The sequence below is a fragment of the Macrosteles quadrilineatus genome, unplaced genomic scaffold (genome assembly GCF_028750875.1).
Source record: "Macrosteles quadrilineatus isolate MER2022 unplaced genomic scaffold, UCM_ALF_1.0 Scaffold_5__1_contigs__length_97177068, whole genome shotgun sequence".
NCBI classification, from domain to species: domain Eukaryota; kingdom Metazoa; phylum Arthropoda; class Insecta; order Hemiptera; family Cicadellidae; genus Macrosteles; species Macrosteles quadrilineatus.
Genome location: NW_026542598.1, coordinates 25,510,974 through 25,534,778, shown reverse-complemented (window position 1 = coordinate 25,534,778; position 23,805 = coordinate 25,510,974). Strand labels below are relative to the sequence as shown.

The window sequence follows — 23,805 nt, the reverse complement described above, 5'->3', positions numbered from 1 at the left end:
TTTATTTTGCAATTGAAGCAGTGACATTGATATAAAGGATAGGTGTGACGATTACTTTTGATGTTAGGACACCAAAGTTAAATTATGTGAATTGTATTGGATATTATCGTTTTATTTTAGGTCGTTTTATTCAGACCTACTGGAAATTGTGTATAGTAGTTGTATTGTGGTGATAATAATTATGGAAGAGGCAGGGTACCTATGCTATTTTTTTGTCGAGACGCAATCTATCCCTTTTTGGGTAAAAGATGAAGAAGGAGTAAGTAAGTAAGTAAGTATGGAAGGTGGTATCGTTGACTAGGTCTATACACTTCTCAATTGACTATTACTCTCTCTACTGTAGGCCTACTTATAATCAGTGTGCGTCTGTGCGAATCGGCTGCAAATCTCACTTCAACGCTTTTCACATCGTAAAAATTGCAGAATTGCTGTTTTATTGTACAATTATCGGATTTAAAATGCATATCGTATAGGCCTATGATGGAATAAACAAATATTTGGTCACACAAAATTTGTTTACAAGGTGATTTTTCACAATAAAACTGCAAGGAACTTTGTCTTTATGTGGAAACTAGCTGATCTGAATTGTACACGGTTTTAACTGACTACTGAATTCCCGTACGTAGGACGGGCTAACACCTCGTTTTTCATTAATCTGTATTCGAAAATAGCCCATTTCCATACAGCTGAGATCTTCGAAAGTCTTCAATTTCCATAAGCCAAAAACAAATAGTAATCAGCTGACAAAGTTTATTTATCTGTTTTTATATGTTTGTTTTGGCAGTTTTTTCTCGTTCAATCAGCTGAATATTACACTAATAGTTATTTGTGCAACTAGTGAGCAAAGGGAGCAATTGACTCACACTCGAGAGAAATACTTACTCACGAGCCGTAGGCGAGTGAAGAATGGTTTCTCGAGTGAGGCAATTGGCACTTTGCACTCGAGTTGCACATTATATTTTTCCTACCATAAAACAAATAAATTGGTAAGGAAACGTGACATATTTTTACACAGAAGTGAACTTTTAATACGACATTTAATGATACAACAGTACAACAGCTGACCAGCTGATTTACAGCCAGTGCTGCCAACGTATTTCGCCTGCATACGACCTTGTCTGCATGTTACGCACTCACTATTTCGTGCCTTCACGTTGCAAATCTGGAGTGAGACAAAGTAACTAGAGTGAATTACTGATGAGCGAATCGGCCACTTTGCTTTCTCAAATCAGTGAGAGAACATGTACATTGTTAGGTAACTGTAGGAAAAATTAATTGTACGACCGTATTGTGCACAGATTAGAAAAATGAATAGATAACGAAATAACAGATATTTTTTTAAAGCTTAATGAAGTAGGTATTTTATTTCATAGTGATAAAAAGTATCGTTCAATACTCTTCACGAAAATCCATTTCGGGGCGAGATAGTTTTTCACATGCCAGTCTAGTAGTGAAATTTACTATTCGCTACTCCGTATTGAAAGCAGCTGTTTTTGGTTACAGCTGACATCGAAGACATCAGTTGTTTCCCAATCTCTAATTTAGAGCAAGGAAAACGCGACCTGCTGATTTTCTCTTCCCATAAGTTTACTTTCAGTCAGTTCTAAATTTGCCCACTACGTGCATGGTGTTAGTTTACGATTTATTTATATTGTTACAATCATCAGTATTTATTGTTCAACAATATTATATGTGGCTTCACCTGTCACATGAAACTTGAGCATGAGACGGATAATGCCACTTTTGGTAATTGAAATTAAAAATACAATTCCTTGTTACCCGAATCAAACTACTGCCTGAGAATTTGTACAGATTTTTTTATCTTTACCTCCATAACTTAATTTTATTGGAAGTCTTATACCAAAAATGCTGTATAACGTGTAAGGCATATATCATAACATAAATTAGTGTAAATAATAAATATTTCGTTCCCTTATTTTAGTTGTAGACGTGTAACTATTTCATAATTTCACTAAGTAGATTTAAAACTCTCTCTCCGTTGAGCATATCTGCTATGTCAGAATGTTGTTGTCAACTAAATTATACACATTTCGCTCAAATTTTACTCGGGAAATTACATTTTTGATGACACATTAAATGTAAGTGTGTGAAGTTCTACATACAGCAGGTCAATGGTAGTACGCGGACCGACAATCATAAATATTTCACGGCGTTCAAGTTACTGCCTACGTGCGAACTCTCTAGACGAACTTTACAAGCGATAAAATGTTCGTGGCATAAACGCAGGTTGTCGGGAAAATGCTATGTTACTCAACTGTTTTACTATTTTAAGAGCTTGTGCTATGACACCAGTTGTTGACTACACATTGCGACACGATGAAAATCAGTTGTAAATTTCTCAAACATCTATTTCAACTTTCAAGGTACTTACGTAACTTTCACTTTGGTATTTCAAAACTCATTTTGAGATGGTAAATAATATTTCAGCGGGTATTTTCCAACGGCTTCCTTGGAAAACAATTAAAAAATCACAAAGACTATTTCTGATCTCATAGCGCCCTAGATATTTAAACAAAAACCACTTTGGTATTTGAAGAAAATATTTTTGAATGATAAATGACTCTTTAGCAGCTGTTTGCTGTAATCCAAGATTGCCGCTAGCCTCTAAGGGTTCTTAACATTACAGATTATAGCACTTCTTATTTCTGAAGGCTTAACATAAACTAAGTAATAATATTGTAAAAATAACTACTATAATATCAATGCATAAGAAAATTCTTACCTTATTTTAAGGCTGTTTTAGGTTAATTAATACATAAACCATAGTGGACACACAAAAAAATGTAATAAAGTGATCTAAACTGTAATAATTAAATTGCATCAGCTCAAGAAAAAATATATGGTTTTTTAAAGCACACATTTCTTGGTGACGTCTTATTGCATTTTCAGAGCCTGTAACATTATGATTTTATGTTTAACTAATTAATTCTTTTTACTCTGACTTAATTTTATATAAAATCTAGTTAATTTTAAATTAGCAGATAAGTGAAATAAAGCAAGGTTGTTGTTTTGTGTTATAGTAAAAATTATTCTTTCAAAAGTCAAATATTCAAAAAGGTAAGATTTAGATGAGACAGTTCTCATCCTGATCTGAACATCCTTTCTCTATAACACATTTTGAACATGTAAAATAGTTAAATGGGTTTCAAAATTGTTTGTTAAAGTACAAAAAATGGTAAACCCTTTATCTTTAGCTTCAGTTTCTCCCAATACTCCTAGTATACCGAGTAGGGTTTTCTATTGGAAATCATGTTAAGAGTAAGAAAAGTATGAGGTACAAACACATTATTTTCGCAAAAAAATTTACGATAATTTAAGCGTTTCAAAGGGATAATTACAACCTAAGACAATGGACATCATTTTTGGATTTGTTGTGTTTTTCAAAGGTAGTACAACGATAAAAATATAGTTATCATGAATATATCATATATGTTGGGGTTAAAAAGGTTATGCATTGAAAATTTTAATAATCTAAATTGGAACTGCTTATTTCAATCAAAGGGCCTAATGGGTTGTTATCATAGCCCATAAGGTTTTTAGGGTTTCCTGTTTACATGACCAAAACAGTGAAAACATTTAAGTGAAATGAAGACATTTTAAATCAAGCAGTTGAAAATACACATTGAAGATGAATTTCGCCATGAAGCTGATGAGTATTAACTGAAATCATTGATACTTAAGGTGGAAAATAACTACTGAAATTACTAGTTTAAAAACTGTCAGAACATTTTATGACCCACTTAAAATGAATTGTCATCATTATTTTTTTTACTAGTATTTAACGTAAATTTAAATCACCCGAATCCATCACACTCAAAATCTTTATGTCCTACATCACACGTGAGCATTCTAAATTGTCGTTATACCTATAATTTTATTTTACTTTGATGAATATTTCGTGGGTTTTTCATGGATCTTTGAATACTCAAAGTTGAGTTACGATGATAATATACTGTAAATATAGTTCACTCATGTAATAGGAATGGATAAACCTCTTACAACTAACTCCAAAGGTTTCGAATATTATATGAGGCTGGTTAATATAGTTTCAGGTTTTAGAATGGAGTCAGGAAAGGTTTATTTCCAAACTACCAATATAGTTTTCTAAATGACTAAAAGTTTAAGTTTAACTTATTATGGGTTTAGGTTCATAGTTTAGTTCGGTGGAATGTCGCAATTGCCAACATATGTTGGAATATTGCTCGACAAATAACTAATTGCAGATGATTATGTTACATATTAAATTTAGGCCTTGAACGATTACTTTTAACCAGTAATGTCAGGTAACCAATAAATTGCAGGTGATTAGGGTACTTATTAAATTTAGACCTTGAACTATTCATTCCAACTGGTATAAATTCGCGCGCAGTTCATTCCAGTTCCACTGACTTCAACATGAAGACCTTTCATCATGTGTTCGTGATGTGCACGCTGGTAAGTTTGACCATCCTTTTGCCGAACTTAGTTTTGTTAGTCATATATTCATAATAAACATATTAACAAAAAGTAATGCCCAACTGACTAGTTTGGGACAACTAAATTTACTATTCTTAAATTCAGAGCTTTCATAACTTTTAACAACTCCTTTTTTCTTATTCCTAACAATAGAATCAGAAATAAAACAAATAATTCATCAGTTAAAGAACAAGATAAGCTCAGGAGCTGATAATGTTACTAAGGGAGTTTTCAGACTTCCACTAACACATCTAGCAAATCACTAATTTCTTTAAGGACAATTCCCCAATGCATTAACACCTGCCGTTATAAGGCCAATCCACAAAAGGGGTTACTACACGAAATGTGATAACAACAGTCCCATTACTATGCTCCCAAGTTTATCTAAAACTAACTCTTAACATTTTTTTTTACAGATTAAGTAAATTTTACGTTGGCTAATAAAGCATACTTCTGTTTCAGGCATTTCTAGTTTGGGAGGCCGCTGCAACTGTAAGGCATTGTTCAAATATTAGGTTTAATGATTGATTTTTTAAACCTCTTTATAGTCTGAATATCTAATTTTGTTATGAAACACGGTATTTATTTTTATTTTTGCAGTGTTTTGTAATTATGTTAAGTAAGTTTTTACTTACTCAGTCTTACATGTGTAGTCCCCAAGGCCAAGTGGGTGTATTTGTACTGCTTCCGTTGCTTCCTAAATAAAGTATCGATTTAGAATCAACGTATTTAGATTAAACTGTTTGTGTATGGATAAATAATGGATCAAACCTCAGAAATTTTTCCAAACGAAAACTTGATAACAAATCAATCGGTCCCGTCTGGAGATAAAAAAATAACAATAACTAGTGGGGAAAGCTGAAGTGCTGACATTTATTAAAATGTTTTTAAATGCCTTATAGCATTGAATACTACTAGTAACAAAGTTATTTTTCAAAATTTTTAACATTGAAATTGTGTAAAAATATAGTATTAATCATAAACATGAGCCAATATTAACCCTTATGTGAGAAATTATGCTATAAAAATCTCTTTTATATTGATAAATTGATTATTTTATATTTATTACATTAATAGTTAGGTTGGAATTTGCTAATTTTTTTCTGCAAACCTACGATATTTAAGACTGGTTTAAAAATTAGTTCGAAGAACTCATTATGTTAATGCATATGTGGTTTCTTGTTCACAGGTGGAAACTGTTGAATTCGAACCAGATGTAAGTTTTTTTAACCAATAAGATACAATTAAAATGTACTATCATTTTATGGGGAAACGGAGCGAGTGCCATCCTATTCTTTGCCGTGGGGGTCATAAACTGTCAAAACAGTCAGGTAGGCCCGAGTGCCGTTTGAATCCCCAGATCGGAAGAGTGATTCTGGGAGGGGTCTTAGTGGAAGGGGGAGTAGTGGGCAGGATGTAATGGAGACTGGATACAGTATCTTAACTGGGCTATCCTAATATCAATTGAAAATATAATTAGTAAACCCTTATTAGATTTTTTCATAATCAGCAAGTTTTTTTGGGTTAGGATAGATTATAGCAGTTTCATTTTATACCTAAAAAGAAGTTTCGCTCACCCTCTCTCCCCCTGGTCGATCTTTCCACCCCCATAACCGACCGCACCGAGGAACCGGTCACTGATAACATGGCTGGAAATCGCACCGCCGAGCCTCAAGGCTGTAAAATTACCTACGTCAAAGTTTTTAGGCAATTTACAATCGGCCCTGCACTCTATTTTATAAAAATAATTATAGAATAACAATAACATCATCCGATTGCTATTATTGGTATTTTATTACAAATATTTGTAATCACATAACAACTCGTCATTAGACATCTAATTTATTAAAAATTGAATATTAATATTGTTTTACCTTTAGAAGTGTAATAACCAATAGTAGACTCATTGTAGCGGGGGGGGGGGTGAGAGAGAATATTTTTGGGAATTCGGGAAATCGGAGGGAATAACTGGGTAATGCTAATAGGGTTGGAATTGCTGTGTCTGGACTAAACTTAACTTAAGCGTGCTGAATCTGCTACCAATAAAATTAGGAAGATTGCTGGGGACCAGAGGGACGGAGATCTTTTACCCAGATCAGAACACATGCCCAGCCAGCTTTGATTTACATTAATTCAACTTACTATTTAACTGTGAACCTATCCTTCCAACTATGAACTGAACATGGATAATTACTTGCTAATATTGATGAGTGAATGAAATTATATGTAAATTGAATACTGAATGTGAAATATATCCATGAAATTTACCGATAATCATTAAGCTACATTCTGGGAACATATGATTGAAATTTACAGGTTTGATAAGGATGGCTGCAGAAGGTCTTGAATTCTACTTATATCCTAAACAACTATAGTCAAATAACTTATCCATAAGGTGACGGAGAAGGCCGGTAAAAATGCTATATCTTTCTTGGACAAAGGATGGTAGAGCAAGGACGGGAGGACAAGAGTGTAGGAAGGTGGGGATAGCGCGTTAATGCAGTCGCGGCAGGCAACGAGTTGGTCATGCAGCCCGGCTTCGCGAAATGCTTACACTATATAAAATATAGCGTGCCGCTATGCGTCACATCATTATGGTGACAAAAATACGGGTTTGTACATGTGAGATAAAAAGTTAAAGTTAGGCATCACCGAATTAAATACAACAGTATATTTGTAATTGAACTATTGTTTTTTTAAATTAAATAGTCTTGTACCGAAGGACAATGTACATGCTTCAAAATAATTCCTTTAAATAGTACAGCCCATCTAAAATCAAAACTCGCTTAATTAATTCGTATGGATATTACATTTTGTGGTTTGGTTTTTGTTACACGTGTTTTAAAAATTATCTTAAATTTGTTTTTACAACTTTTTCAGTATCACACCCGGCATTTGACATCTTGGAAGGTGAGTCAAATTATTAGATTCTTTGGTCAACATTTCTACTCCTACTTGATTTATTGTCCTACTTTCTACTGCGCTTAATTGATAAACTGCATGCCTGAATTACACACATCATGTTTTACATCATGACGTGTATAATTAAGCGCATTATAATATCATGCATCAGCATCATGTAAAACACAATGTTTTATAATTTTTTAATAAAACTAATATATCATATTATGTGGAATACCATTGTATTAATATTTTATAAATGTGGAAAGATTATGAATCACAGACATATTAAAAGAAATAATTCCATCCTTTCCCGATGGTATATTTGGAAACGTTGGAGGGCTAAACATTTAGGTTATTTATTATAGTTTGATAACAATTTACTTTATAAAAATTATTGTATTCAATACTTCAACCCACGTAGATAACCCAACTCATCATTCATATAAATATATAAATTATGGATAATAGATAATGATGAATACGGTTGAAAGTTGGCATCAACTGTTACGATTGTGCTACCTCTTGTGGCGGTGTGGGTGATAAGATTTATAGACATAAATTAGTTGTCAATTATAATACGTTTTAACTTGTATTTTTCAGATTGAAGTGGAAAGAGTGACATCAGAAGTGAGTATCAAATTGTATATAATTATTATAATTCTATAAAGGGCTCCGTCATAGCATTGAAAGTTTGTTCAAAAAAGGAACTTGGCACAAAACTTGAAATTTGCTTTTTTGTTACTAAATCACATGAATAAATGATTGAGTTATATTTGTATGGGTTAATATTTACTGGTTAACCCAACATAGTAGAACAAACGGAAGCTCTTTTGTCAGATTGTTCTTCTAAATACAGGGTGGGGCAGGGAAATATCCCTACTTTTAAGATGGCACTGTGAGTAGTGGGCGTGTGCTGGAGGAATGGAGTTAGACTCAAATGAAGCTTTTGTTTTGGGAATTTCTAAAAATATCACTTTCAGTAGTAGACATGGCTTTTTCGAGTGAGCAATGTGCTTTTGCACTCGAGATGTATTTTTTTCAAAAATCAGTCCATTGTTGCTGTGCAGCTAGCGTTGGCTGCGAACTTGTTATCGGGTGGCCTGTCGCAAAGCTGTTCCAATTTGGTGTGGGTGAATTACTTTCGTGTATGCGGTGGTGTATTGCGAAGGATATTTGGAGCCCAAAGAACCGTCCGGAGTCCTGAAAACATTGACCTTGCCAGAAGATCGATTTTGCAGTCTCATCAAAGTTCTGCATGTAAGAATGCATCCGCGCTGGCGTAGTCTAATAGTACTGTGCCTCGTATTCTCCATGAGGACCTACACCTCCATCTATACAAGAGGGTAGTTGCTCAAGAACTCACACAACGGGACTGGATATAACGAATGCAGGCATGTGAAATCTTGCGGGACTACCTCATGCTGCTCGGGTTTTGTTTAGTGACGAGGCACACTTCCATATTTCTGGAGCGGTAAATAAGCAGAATGTGCTCTACTGGAGTGATGCTAAGCCTATGGTAGTTCAAGAGAAGGCCCTAGATGCCTTAAAGGATGCAATTCACCTTGAATTTTGCCGCATTCCACATCAAATGCTTCACAAAGTTATTATGAACTCCAGAACCAGAATACAGCAATGCATTTAAGATTAGGGACACCACTTGCAGAATATGCTGTTTAAAACCAAGTTAAGTTATATTAAAATAAACTCCCAGATGTAACCTTTTAATCTCAATAAAAAGTTTGGTTCTAACATTTTTGGTTGTTTTTTAATGTACCTTCAAAATTAGGGATACTTCCCTGCCCCACCCTGTAAAACATTTCATGAGTCTTCTCTATGTAAAAAGGTTGTGGAACATTGATTCGAATTCCTCCAATTTCTTATAGACCCTACTACTTCATATTTGTCTTGTATATTTTATATTGTTATCAAACAATTACAATTATTAAATTACAATTATTTTATTTTATTTTATTTCAATTATTTTTTATTGTTATTTTATACTGTACTAGCTGTTTGCCCGTTCTACGTACGGGAACCTTGTAGTAAGTTGAAACCTTATATTCAGAACAGGAGTTTGTTTGCATATTTAGTGTGCATTTTTACAGATATGGTGGCAAAACTATTACTGTATATGAACACATATAAACCTTCGCAAATACAATACAATAGGCCTATCTGACAGTTTCAAAGCCAAAACGAATGCTTCGCAATTAAATGTCACTCGATCGTGTTAGTCCATATTTTATATCTAATGATAAAAGGAATTGCTTTATAGATATATGAGGCATAGCCCTAAGGTAGGCCTGTAATTGAAAGTTACTTTTGACACTGGTTAAAAGTAGTTAAATTACTACCTCAAACTCACTACTGCACACTTTACTTTACTACTTTACTTTTAAAAAAGAGGTTGGCGGCCTCTTTTAAACTTGCATTTGCCCGTCCACATAGACTAACCGCCTTTGCGTGGAACGTTTACAGCAAAGCAAGGCGGTACAGTACAAAGGTGAACTGTACTGATACAGTGGCAGTGACCAGGATCCAACCCCACGACATCGCTGTCTTCGGCCCGAAGTCCGCGACGCTACCGAATGAGCCACCGACTCACTAATTCACTTTATTCGAGTTGAAATTTTCATTAACAAAGGTGCTCTTGTCTTTTCCACGAAACACTGAGAAATAAGGACATTAATTCGTTACCAACAGACATACACACACAAATACAAAATCGAATTGGGGGTTTGCTACGCTTTAATCAAAGCAAATTACAAACAAAATAATTATTTGAAAGTTTTGATAGTGTCATCAAATGTTATGATAATCGTCTTTAGGCCTAATCAAAACTGTAAAATTGGTGTGAAAATCCGTTGGCAAATATATAAACAAGTAAATAAATACACAGTCCACAAAACATTGATACGTTATCAACGCCAAGCTTTAAAAATTGATGATGGTTTGATAAAAAAAAATCTGTTATTATACAGTAAGACATCAATTAAATTTAATAATAAGAAGAATTTAATAAGGTGCGGCACTAACGATAACTATAGTTGTAAATAGTGATGTGTTTGTACGTAAAAATGATTCTTACTGCTACCACCGGTTCTAAGGAAAAGTAGCAGTGCCAAAACCCAACGTTTACATTTAAGAAAAGAACTATATTACTTACGTCAATGAGTGGAAACCTTTTTTGTAAGCTATTGGTGACGATGATTTAAAAAATGTAAGTTTCCCAGCACTAATAAAACACTAATTCGCAGTATTTTCCTCGGTTATCAAAACTCAAGAACAATCGTTGCACTTGCGATTAATTAAACCTGTTAAGTAAGGCACAACGTTTTTAATCTCACTTGGTTTGGATATTCTAACAAAACATGATCGGAAATGGTTGCGGTATTTGTAAACAACTTTTAATGTAAACATATCAGTGACAGCTAGAAGTGAGAACTAATCCAAACAGCTGATCGTTATTTTATAAAAGTAATAGTAAACATTGGGATAAAATTTGACAAAAATCGAACAAAATTGGGTTTTTGATGGTTCGTTATTTTGTTTTCAAAGAAGCGAGGCCATGTTTTTATAGCCAAAGACACTCTCGCCAATCCAGTGAATACAGAAAAATAATTGGAATCTTGATCTGTACTCTAGTTTTCAAGGAGTAGGCCGCGTAAAATGACATTTTGGCGTTACAGACGCAACCACAGAATGGACAAACGACAGACATACAGACAGTAATTAAGATAAGACTCGTTTCGGCTTTCTTAGGCCATGAAACGAAAAAATAACCAAAAACTGCATGATTCTAAGCAATGTACAGACAAAACGGTAATTTTATTTATATAGATTGTTATGTTGTTGGATCGATGACCGTAAAAATGAACAACAGCTGAGACAAACTCCGTAAACGTAGCACACATAAATATGTTCAAATATATTTATCTTTATTTATTTATTTTTACATTGCAGATTTATTCCTATTTCAGCTATTAAATAAAAGTTAAATAAAAATGAAAATTAATGGTTTTTACTAAACACTGTAATCATATTTTAAAACGTGTACGTTTTATATTGTTTAAACCCAATTATCCGCTACCAAACAAGAATCTGTCCCTGGTACTAAGTACAAATAATCGCTTAGCACAAACGCAGTTCTCAACATTCAAAATTATTCTGTTCTTTCTTTGAAGATTACTATTAATGTGACCTAGTTTAAAATGTAATTATGAATATTTTTACAATTGTGTTTTAGTCGGACTATGAAAAACGGCATGAAAAATACAAAGATAAAGAACTTGCTATTTTCTTCTTTAACGACGATACGGATGCAAAAAAAGACGATGACGTAAAGTTCAAGGTAAGTAATCTGCTTATAGTTTTAACAGTTTTGGGTTTTTTAAGGGATTTCTTTTATTTAATTTGAGTGGAAGGTGCCCTTTATACATACTTCACGACTTTAATATTGGGTTAAACCTTCCAGCTGGTCAACTACTACAAATTTATCTACGGATGGTAAAAAAAAAAAAACAATAAAGAAATATAGGACGCAACGTCCATTTAATGCGATGGAATTCTTCGGATACTTTTGAGTAATTTGTAGTTAAATTTTGGTTTACTGCATTGTTTGCTTGTCAATCCTAAATGAGATTCGCCCTACTTGTAAAGGACCTTTGCTAGATATACCGAAAGCCCAACCAAGTACAGCCAATGATCCGCCACCTCTTGCACTTTTCATTGGGCCTCTAAAGATTGGCACAATTTTCATTAGTACTGCTACGTTTCTTATCAAGTTTTCAGTAAGCAGCGACGGTCACATTTTAAATATATACACAGGGTGTTCAAAAAAGGTGGGGACACAGCGATTTCTTGGTTGAAAATATAGAGAAAATCAAGAATAAAACTTTTTTCAAAATCGCATCGTTAACCATACATCTACCATTTTGTATTTTCTACATCAAAATTTTGTCGTTGAATTTGTTCAACTTAACCTTTTGAAACTTGGCAAAAAATATATTAGGCTAGGCCTTTTAAACTTTTACCTGGGCAAAATTAATAACAAAGCAAAACCAACTGGAATGTGTTAGGCATGCATTCCTTAACATTTTGTGAAAATTCCCAACTTTTCCCACTTTAGCAAAATCCGCCATCTTGGAAAATGGCGGACAATCTATAAAACACTGCAAGGTTCCACATAAAAACTTATTTATTTATTTGTTAACGGTTGCACCATTTTTACATGGATAATACAATAATCTTACATACAGAAGAAGCAGAAAACAATCACAGGCCAGTACAAAAGTAGTGAAAAAAAACTTTAAAACAAGACTTCAATAACAACTTATTGTTCCCAAAACACCCCATCTAGAAAAGTCTAATTAGTCTTAGATTCTTCGCCATAATGTTACCTACAAGAATATACCATATTATATAATAGTAATATGACTTTAATAGTGAAAAAACAAATTAAATTTGAAATTATGTTAAAAAATTTAGACATGTTTTCATTATTTTTGGGGTTTTGCCATAATTATTGAGGAATTGCTGATTTTATCTTTTAGCAAACATGTAGGGCTTTAAAATTCCGCTTCATTTCTATATACAGTATAATAAAATAATGTTTGAGCAATATTGACGTAAACGGCGAGTGTCAAAGTACAATCTCATGTAACGCACCTGTGGGACAAAAATGTATAGCAAATGAAGTATTTTCTGTTATTGCTAAGCAATATCTTCAAATTATTTATACTTACATGAATAGTTTCAAATTATGTCTCTTAACGTTTTCCGAGAATAATTAAATTTTTCCACTTTTACAAAGTCCACTACCTTAGAAAATGGATGTTGCGAATCCCCCACCATCCAAAGTATTTTTGTGTAGCGCCCACTTTCACCAAATAGTAAAACCAGTAGGAAATAGACTTTGCCCCACATTCTATCAAAATCCCAATGTATATCTTATGAAGAAGATTTACTAACGCAGCTGTATAATAAAGCTTACTTCAGTATTGGAATTTGTCAATAATTGTAAATATATTTTGCGTCAGGGAACACATGATTGTTGAATGTTTTAAGTTGTATTGAACCTTTCCCAACCGGTTTTTAACATTTCCAATGGTATGTTATGGGATGAACGGTGTGAAGCAAGAGAAATTGGATAGTAATTTAAAAACAAACAGTAAAACGTTAGCTGAAACGTCAAACTGTTTATTTAGTGATAATAAATTTCATGTTAAGTGATAAATGACCAGGTGTAGAACACAACTCTGGTAATCGTGAGTTTATAGTAGGTTTTGCAAGATATTCCGCCAACCAGAGAGGAGTATTTCATAAGCCCCTCCTCTAAGTGTTACACCTACCGAACACGTGTATCAGCTGATGTGATGGCGCCAGCTGTTGCTGTACTAACAATTAAATTGTCAACTGTTCATAACAATATAATATAAATTACGAGTTGTACTTCTGTGCCAACGAATGAACCCTCTAGCATAGTTTTGAGAAATTATTGATTGTCGGGTTACTGTTAAAGCTGGAATTCCTTGACAGGAGGTATGTCAGTTAGTTGTCTCAGCCTTATCAATAACATAAAGTTGTCAATATAATCTTTCTACGGAATGTTAGGTGTAGTGGAATACGAAGTGAAGTTGGCTTTTATTCTTGTACTGTTAGGGGCCTCCTCGTTTATATGGTCGTGCGGCTTCATAGGCTTCAACAAATAATGCAAATGACATAGCAATGGGACATTTCCAAAAAGCAAAAATACTGTAAATTGGCTGTTACGTATATATTTACATTTACATATTGTTAATCAACGTATCTTATTAAGGATTATGTGATATAGTTTAAAAGGAATATGACCTTTCTGTCATGACAGTAGCTGCTTAAATAGTATTTTCTCTTTGTACCATCTTTTACAGCCAAAATGTTGTGTTATTTTCAATCATGTTACCATACCAGTGCGCCAAGGTCCTTAATACCTTATTTGTAAAGACCTTATTTGCAGGTGCAAATAATTTGTCAAGATGGGTACCATTTTAGACAAAGTTTCTATGTTTGGATATAATTAGACACGATAAGAGCAGATATTTCTACATAAATATTTGATATGTGTAGAATAATATGATAAAATGTAGGCAAAAGTGGTGAAAAAGGCAGACACCAACCCGTACAATAGATATAAGATAGTTCAATAAGAAATAATTTAAGAATTGCTGTGATGAAAGGATTTTCCACTGATTTCGTAATGGAACGTTATATTGCAAATCATGACATGATAAAGAAGAAAATCACTTTAAAATCAGAAAATAACATTGCAAATACTTATTTGGTAGAATTAAGTAACTCCCAATAAATGTGTGTTGTTTGAAATATAATTTAAAAATTAACAGCTGTTTCATTAAAAAGTATTATTCACATGGCCAAAATGTAAACAACTCTGTGGAGGGATCTTTAAAGGCTCCTGGGGCAGAGTCTTAAGGGATTTTGATTAGTTTTTCTTTTGATCACTCATCTACAGACCAAGACCCTTCTTTGGACACCTCTACCAAGTTTCTACGCCCAGCCGTTCTCTCAAATTAGAGGGGACAAAGTTACCAATTAAATATTTAGATTCCCCCATGTTAATCTTATGGGAGAGACTCCAACTTTGATGGCCTGTGGGGCTAAGCCCGAGGATTGTTTTTTACAGGAATTATTGGTGAAAGGGTCGTCTACACAAAAAATACTTTATTTTGACACGTAGTTTGTAAATTAATTAATTTATTCACAAAAAGTGAACATTTCTAGGACTTCTTCTGTTTCCATATATTCAAGCACTAATTAAAATGACTTTATGATAAAATGGCTTTATGACCTACAAACCAACTTTATAATGAGCTTTATCATTCACTTTTGGGTGTCGAGATTTACATTCCATCTGAACAGACCAGTTGTAGCCAATCTTTCATTTAAAGGACATTTTCTTCGTTGGGATGAGGTAAAAATGCATTTACACACACTAAGATGCTCAATGGCCTCTCAGTAGTGTCGGACTAACGCGGGCTCAATGTCCCCGGACTACCGGCAAAAAAAACCTCATCTCCTTGGACACTAGCCTAGAGCTATTAAGCACATTACTTCGGGCTAGGCCTTATTAACTATGCCACTAGCGCTTTCCCTCTTATTTCCTCCGAAAACTAAGGCCGATCAACACCGACCTTCTTAGCCCGAAGTATGGCCTCGGTGAATTGTTGGTTTTATTCAAATTCGGACTAGTTTTACCGGATTAATTATTACTCACATATCTTATTAACTTATTACTATTCGATTATTTGAAAAAGCATATGAGTTAACATATCCGACTTTCCTTACACTAAAACAACTTGTGATTGATTATTGATGAAAATTGAAAAAGGCCAAACAAATTATTGATCAATAATTTGGAAAATTCATCATTTATGTCACTGATAATTGTTTTCCGTTTTCAACACAAACAACTTGTGATGATTTGAGAGTAATGGCCCGAGGTACCGATTGTGGTGTAAACAATCATTGTGACTTTATGACTTGTTCGATTAGGTTTTCAATTCGTTAGTGTGATCGTAGAGGTTCTTCTGCAGAGGTAAATTGTTGAGGGAGGTACATATACAGGTGCACTTTTATTTAACCTTTTTGAACTACCTATTAATCGATAACAAATTCAAAAAGTCCGATTAAAAAATAACTGAAATATCATGATTTTTAGTTATAAAATGAGACGAACCTAACTAGCTTAGCCTTATTCTACCCCATTTGACAACTAAAAATAGTGATATTTCAGCTATTTCTTATTCGATATTTTTACACTTGGTATAATTTTATAGACGGTATTTAAAAATGACAAATTAAAGTGTCATTTTTTATAAAATCAGCCATAGTTTAGTAATTTAAGTAAAAAAAATTATGGCTGCTATTTTGAAATATTTAGTAAGATAACTTTCTTTTCTAACATAATTCTCATCTACTTTAACACAGATAGACCTATCAAGTTTCATAAAGACCGATTGAAAAAAATCTAAATTATCTGGTTAACGCTCGATTAATGGAAAACAAATTTATTCAGATTTTCTCTTTATTTCGACCCAAGGAATTACTACGTAAATTATGTCCCTAACTGTTTTGAACACCCTGTGTGTGCGCGCGCACGCGTGAGTTTATGTATGTTTGTGTGTGTGAATTTTAGTTCACACGATAACTATATTTAAAACAATCCCATTTTGATAAAATGATGAAATTGGGTTCAACATTGTAAACCCAGTTAGTGGATTCAAACGAGTTCACGAACTATAACGATCACGAAGTATGTTCAGACTATGGGAACAGGGGTGTAATGGGGGTTTGATGGGGGTTTAATGGGGTATAATTGAATTTTCCAATTTTTTTACCCCCTGAATATCAATCTTTGCAATTTATTTTCAAAAAATATTGTGTAAGGATTAAAATATATATATATATATATATATGACGTCAATTCCAAAGTTGTATTTAATTGGTATTTACTCAAGGGAGTCATAGAAGAGCCTTCGATGACGTCAGCTGTCAGATCTCTTCTCTTGAGAGAACAACATTTACCGCAACGATACGGTATTGAGCCATCGGCCTCGGTGGTGTAGTGGAAGCGTTCCTGGCTGATAATCTGTAGGTGCCGGGCTCGGACCCTGCTGGTAGCATTAACTTTTTGTCTAACACTTTTTCATTATCAGCAAGTTTGGTTGGTTTGGTCAGGTTATAACTGTTTAATTTTATAATAAAAACATTATAAAATTAAATTTAAGCCATTTATAGTTTTATTTTATGAACAGAACTACTTTTTTAATAGTAAACATTCATTCGATTTTTTCATTGTCAGCAAGTTTGGTTAGTTTAGTTAGGTTATGACAGTTTAATTTTATGATTAAAATTATAAGATTAATTTTATAATTTTTCTAAATTTTATAACTAATTAATACTGAAATAAAAATTACGCGCTGTGCTTTCTACTACAGCACTGTTCACGGAGGAATTTTGAACTAAACTATGATGTCATCGATGCCTCATTTTATACCTCCCGTAAGTCAGACCCGTGTTTAATTTTTATAGAGAATGTAAAAAACTGTTGTAGTTTGCTTGTTTAAGTGTATATTTCGGTGAACTTCAGCAAATTTGTTCATACTCAGTAATCGATGTTTTATCAGTTTCCCTGCAAACTCAGGTGCTTATTTAAACTAATGTCTCTTAAATAATATAAATTAAATGCGACAACTCCAAGGGATTGTTTTAGAGAAAATCGAGCCTAGCAAATGGTAATCCGCTAAGGTTTGCCATTACCGCTGGTAATGGTAAGGCTTGGGTCTTCTGCGGCGGGGGTATTTTTTAAAATGTGAAAGTCTATTTATTATACCTATCTAACGAAAAATATTTCATGAAATTTTCAGGCTAATGCTGCGAGAGAGTTCGCAACATATGGTGTTGAAAATGGAGTTTACCTTATTGTTCCTAGAGAAATCCTCACTAAAGATTTCATACAAAAACATGATCTGCCATCTCACAATAATCTTTGGTTTGACTTAAAAAATAAGGTAAGTCGGGTTTTCTTCCACTGTAAATAGTAGGGTGTTAGATATTTCTATTAAGTATTTGGAACAAGGTTTAGTTTAATAATTTATGCATTATTAACCAAGCCGAACAAAGAAGCTATCGCGTCTGTCATTGTTTTACGTATATTAAAACATGTAATTTTCTGTTCAGCAGTTACTAGATATACGTCCTTCCCCTACTTATACCCTATTGAGTCTGATGATCATAATTTTAAACTTATTCGACTTTCCGTGATACCATAGATAAAACACTCCCTTGTGTTGGATAGTCTATTGTGATACATTAATTTCTTCGTTCTGCGTTTCACCCTCACCTGAAAGTCAGTCAAAAATTAGAGGCCAACCAGTCTTTCTGCTGTTATATATTTTTGTGGAGAACAGGCAGTCATGTTGTATTTTTAACTTGTCAGTTGTCGGTATATACATAATTTTATTCCAGTCGGACAAACGCTAATTATTGTGCTAACTGAGCCGGTTTACACAAAAGAAGCAAACAACTTTGTTTAAAAATAACAGCAAAGTTTTACCGACTTAGAAAGAGTAACATACACCATTAGAAATATAAAAGCCTCAAGCTTTCTCCTATACACTACAAGTGTACAGTATGTGAGCCACAGCTTGCTTTGCAGACATCTATAATAAAATATAATTCTTACCAAACGTTTTTAAGAGTGGTCTCATCAACACTTTGTAATGCAGCAGTATTTTCGATGCCTGAGCTCCAAGAGATTCGTGGCAAAGAAGGTTAAAAAAACTCTGACTTTTACATAACCCCACTAGCAAAACATGCCCACTCTCCACGTTTATATCCTCGGGGTGTTTACAATTGTTGCACGGATTAACTCAGCCTGATCACCAGACGTTGCTGGTCTCCTGGAGCTCTTCCCTTTTTCTATACACGTGGCTTTGAACTTCCGATGCCAGTCGTAGATTGACTTCCTATTTGTAGGGTCTCTATGATAACTCGTCCGAAACTAAAGTTAAACAGTCGTAGGAGATCGAGTTCTTTCAAACTCCAGCACACAAGAAGACCTTTCTTTAAGAGGGTGAACCATTTTTAACCAAATCAATAAATAACAATTTTACCATATTAGTATTGTTAACATTCTCAACATGTTGTCTGTGCATGTCTGTGCACATACAGCTGTGTGGGGAAAACGTGAGGTGTTTTTCAACCCAGTGGTACCAACCGCAGCTATTTTGGTAGATTGTATTAAATAAAGATTAGTTATTCCCATAACCAGATGATCATTTTCAACCTTAATTGCTATATTTCAAAGATGGTGATTTTTTCCGATCTACCCGAGCGTATGGTAGGTAAGCTATGTAGTCTTTAATTTTTACTTAGACCAATTTTTCAGTACCAATCTGTAGATGGCAAATAAGCTTAATAATAAAAAAAAACTGTTTGTGTAGAAATTATTTCGATCAACTGTAGTACTATTACTGTTACAAATTTGGCTCAAATAATGATTGAACATTATTTTACAGAACGAACACTTCACTGTTACTGACAAAGTAAGTATATAATAATTATCTCAACTAATAAACTCTGCTTATTATCCTGAAAGATTATTTCTTGTCAAGGTTTAGGTAATTTAGTTGATAATACTAATCTTCTATTGATTGAACATCCATTCTTCTGCTTTCATAGTTGTCTATGCATAAACAATACAATCATATGATTCAGAAGTAAAAAAATACAATCAATACATGAAATAGAAGTAAAATTGGATTTAGGTACACGATAAATTTCTTGGACTCATAACGTTGTAACAAGGATAGTAATTACAAACAAATTACGCTTGCTGGATTGCATACACTGAATACTTTGTCTATCTTATCCAAAGTTTGATTAATACGATTAACACATTTTTGGGGTGTGTAGGCTAAATATGACAAAAGACATGAAGAGTACAAGGCTTTCACCAAGATTTACACTTTCTTTCACAACTACAAGCCGGGCTGCCTAAAGATACGAGGTGAAAGCCAAAAGAATTGCCTGGATTCGGATATAGAAAATATAAGGGTGAGTAATAAATTTTAAAATGACTATGTGAAACCTGTCGAAATTGACTTCAGGCAAAATAATACAACTATAAATCAATGACAAATAACTCAATTATTTTTTTTCATCTGGGTTGTTGGTGGTTTTGCAGCGTGCTTTAGGTACTTAGGATCTTAGTAATCAAGAACTCAAATGATTAGTTATAATTTCACTGAAGTTTCTTGGATTAAAACGTACAGGATAAAGTAATTAGAATTGAGTAAATATATCTAAAATGATATTCAATATAAGAGAAATAATAATAATATTTATGTATTTCGATTGAGTAATACAATATTTTGAACTTAACCGATTCAATCGATCAATATCTCAAATTAATTATAGATTCGTGATCAAACATTGTGCTTCAGGTACCTCCGATCTGAATAATCAATAGCTCAAAGCTGTTTTTTCACTGAGGATTTTAGACCAAAACATATACAACCTACAAAACAATATACATACAATATAAGATGAGGACTGTCATATGTTTACTAGGATTGGTACACACTGAGTTACTGGTCATCCTATATTCGGATCGTTCTGCTCACAGTGCATGTGGATGTTGTCAATGAGGATGTCATAAAGGACCTCTGTCCAAAGCTTGGAGTACCGCTAGAGTATCCTGCAATGTACTCAGAAAACCACTCTGGGGTATGTTCGAAAACTCTTAAATGTTAATTTGAAGTGTAAAAAAATCGACTTTTGATATTGAGCTGGCAAAACGTTTTTCCTCTATAACAAGCTCTGGCTGTATTTATAATCACCAAATTATGAAACGTTAAAACTCTTAAAATATGTCAGAGAAGTTTTACTTTCAGTTTATTATATTTTAATTTTGATTCAGTAGTCAGTGTTACATAAAAATTGTGAAATTGTGTAACAGTAAATTACCCATTAATGCATTTCATAACTCTGGAACTAATAAGATAAGTTTTACTAATGATGAGTTCAAGATTTGGTTAAATATTCTACGAGAAAACCATCATGAATTGCTGGCGCTTTAAGTTGATTTCATATCAGTAGATCTTAGCCTGTGTATTGTAAAATATCTCCGATTTTTTTTCGAAATAAAATTTATTACTTCATTTTGTATACAGCCATACATACAAGGTGACATAAAAGTCTGGAGACGGTTTAATATCTTTTTAACTAAATCCGTTAGAAAATTCAAACCTTTCATATCAACTTACATGTATGAAAACTACTTTTTCCAAGAATTATCATTTTTTTACCTCTACCAGAGGACGACCCATGAGGAGTAGGTACATAATATTTAATGTAAGCATAGGTTGATATGCACATCATTTTAAAGGTGGAGTTCATTGCCGAAAATCGCGTCAAAAAAGGTTCATCCGCTACAAAATGGCGGCTGTCCAAAGTTCTTGTTGAATATACCTGCACAGGCCTTACTATTGGTAAATACTCGTATTAAGCATTAGCTTGAGAGCTGAAACTGTATTTTTAAGTCAACTAGCTCATAGACTCATATTATTCAATCTTCAAAACAAATTTAAACAGGTTTCAGATTTCCCGGCTAATGTTGAATATGAGTATTTACCAATTCTAAGGCCTCTGCAGGTACTCCGCAAGAACTTTGCACAGCCGCCATTTTGTAACGGATGAACCTTTTTTGACGCGGTTTCCGGCAATGAACTCCACTTGACCAGACCTTTAAAATTACGTGCATATCAACCTATGCTTACATTAAAGATTATGTACCTACTCCTCATGGGCAAAGGTCAACATAATTGCCAACAAAATTACCAAGGTTCTTAAGGTCAAAAAATGGTAATGCTTGCAAAAGTAGTTTTCATACATATAAGTTGATGTGAAAAGTTTGAATTTTCTAACGAATTTTGTTTAAAAGATATCAAGCCGTTTCCATACTTTTTTGTCACCCTGTATATTACGTTTGTGAAGGTTATGTGTACCCTATAATAGTTTTGCCAGCACATCTGGAAAAATGCAAAATTTATATTAAAAAAATTGCCATTTTGAATAAAATCATGTTTCAAATGACTGAAGATCGGAGTCCGTAGAACGGGCCGGGCCCTCAGCCAGTTTTTACTAACTAAAAATCACTGAACACAGTAAGCTAACAAACAAGTTTACTATGGTCAAATTTAAGGGGCAATAGCAATGTACTATGTGTGAAACAATGTATCTTAATCATTCTATTACGTGTTTGTGTGTTGACAATAACAAGTTATTTTACTACTTTTCAGTTGTACAAAGTAAACGGCCGATTCAATGGAAAATTCAGTGATAAATTTAAAGATTATTCAGCACGAAGGTCGTGCTACAACCGGGTAAACGCTGACTCCGAGGAAGACTAGGTACTTAGCAAGAAAATCCGCTAGTTCCAGACATCAAACAAAGAATTAAATTTCCATTTGGATTTATTCTACCTTAACCTTTCTACTAATTTAAGGCAAAAATATTCTTAATTAATTCTTAATTAGCTTAGTGATTGAACGATTTGAGTTAAACTTGTAAAATAATTTAAATTTTCCTTTTATCTTTATAACTGGCTACACAAGTTCAAGCCTTTGTAAGTAACACAAAAGACATTTAACTCAAACCCATTTGATCTCACAGTTCGGTAAACGTGTTGTAGTTACTTGTGTTTTAAGAAATAAGTAGTTTCGTGTTTGTTGTGATTAAAGTTTTTATTTAAACTGTGCTGTGAAAACGTCGCTTGATTGAATATCTCCCTGGAAAAACTTTCCAGCTGCCGTTTTGGAAACTTTACAGGAACTAGAAAAAACCACGAAAAGAGAATAGACAAAATTTTTCCATGGTTATAGTCAAAAGAATGTTTTTAGGATTTCTTAAAGTAATAGTCTGAAATATTAAGTTTTTAAATTTTTAAGTGTAAATTTAGTGGAAAACATCACTTGGGTACAGTTGATATCACATGCAACGTTTTTACACTGAAACTTTGCACCCTAGAATACTGGTGTTTGGGATTTTTGTAAAGAACAAAGTTTGATAGCTCCCAGGTATCATTATTTATTATTGCTGAGGTATAGAAATTGTCAAAATGCAACAAATATTGTATCGTACCTTTGTCCGTCTTCAGTCTTTTTATAGAGGCTAGTCCAAGGATTCTTAGACTACTATTTAAAGGCAAACAAAGGTACATAACCTATAATACCATTTCAATTAAAAATCAGTTTTGATTGCAAGATTATTCAAACTTATTATGCTACGCTGTCCAAGGAGATACCAACGGCATTGCAAACAAAATTACCAAATATGCAATTTGACACATACTACTATTTGAAAGTGTAGTTTTTGTGATGAAATTGTGAAATTACATATCAATGTATAGATTAGCTCTTAAGATTTGCAAAGGCAAATATAGAGTACTCAAAATAGTAAAATTTTTATTCACACGAAGAGCTGTTTTTTAACTAAGTTAAAAAGTTATATTCTGAGCTATTGAACCTTTAAATTTGGTGCATATGGTATTCAAAACACATTTTAAATATTTTAATGTGAACTTGGGGGGTTGGATTAGTAGGAAATATCAAATTAATCTATGAAGGACCAACGGTGTGTCTGAAATAACTAGTGAACACCTTACAAGAGTCATCCCGTATCATTACCCCCATCGGCGTCTGTAGTACGTAATTTATCTTTAATCAGGAAACCACTCTACACAAAGCCTACACTTTCATGGTAGCATTAATTTTTAGGTGACAAGTTATGAATGCACTCCATTCATTTCACCACGCCGTGCCTTCCATCCGGCTTATCAACGGGTAAGTCTGCCGATATTAAACAGCT

General features: G+C 33.5%; 1 protein-coding gene across 1 annotated transcript; it reads left to right on the top strand.

Moving 5' to 3' along the window:
- The first annotated feature begins 4,298 nt into the window (after positions 1-4,298).
- On the top strand, positions 4,299-23,363 carry LOC128994952 (uncharacterized). The gene is made up of 11 exons (XM_054419805.1): positions 4,299-4,455; positions 4,939-4,968; positions 5,666-5,692; positions 7,357-7,386; positions 7,981-8,007; positions 11,627-11,731; positions 17,802-17,945; positions 19,455-19,481; positions 19,852-19,992; positions 20,509-20,664; positions 22,239-23,363. The coding sequence occupies exons 1-11, from the start codon at positions 4,417-4,419 to the stop codon at positions 22,347-22,349; spliced, it is 837 nt and encodes a 278-aa protein (XP_054275780.1). The 5' UTR covers positions 4,299-4,416; the 3' UTR covers positions 22,350-23,363.
- The last annotated feature ends 442 nt before the right edge of the window (positions 23,364-23,805 follow it).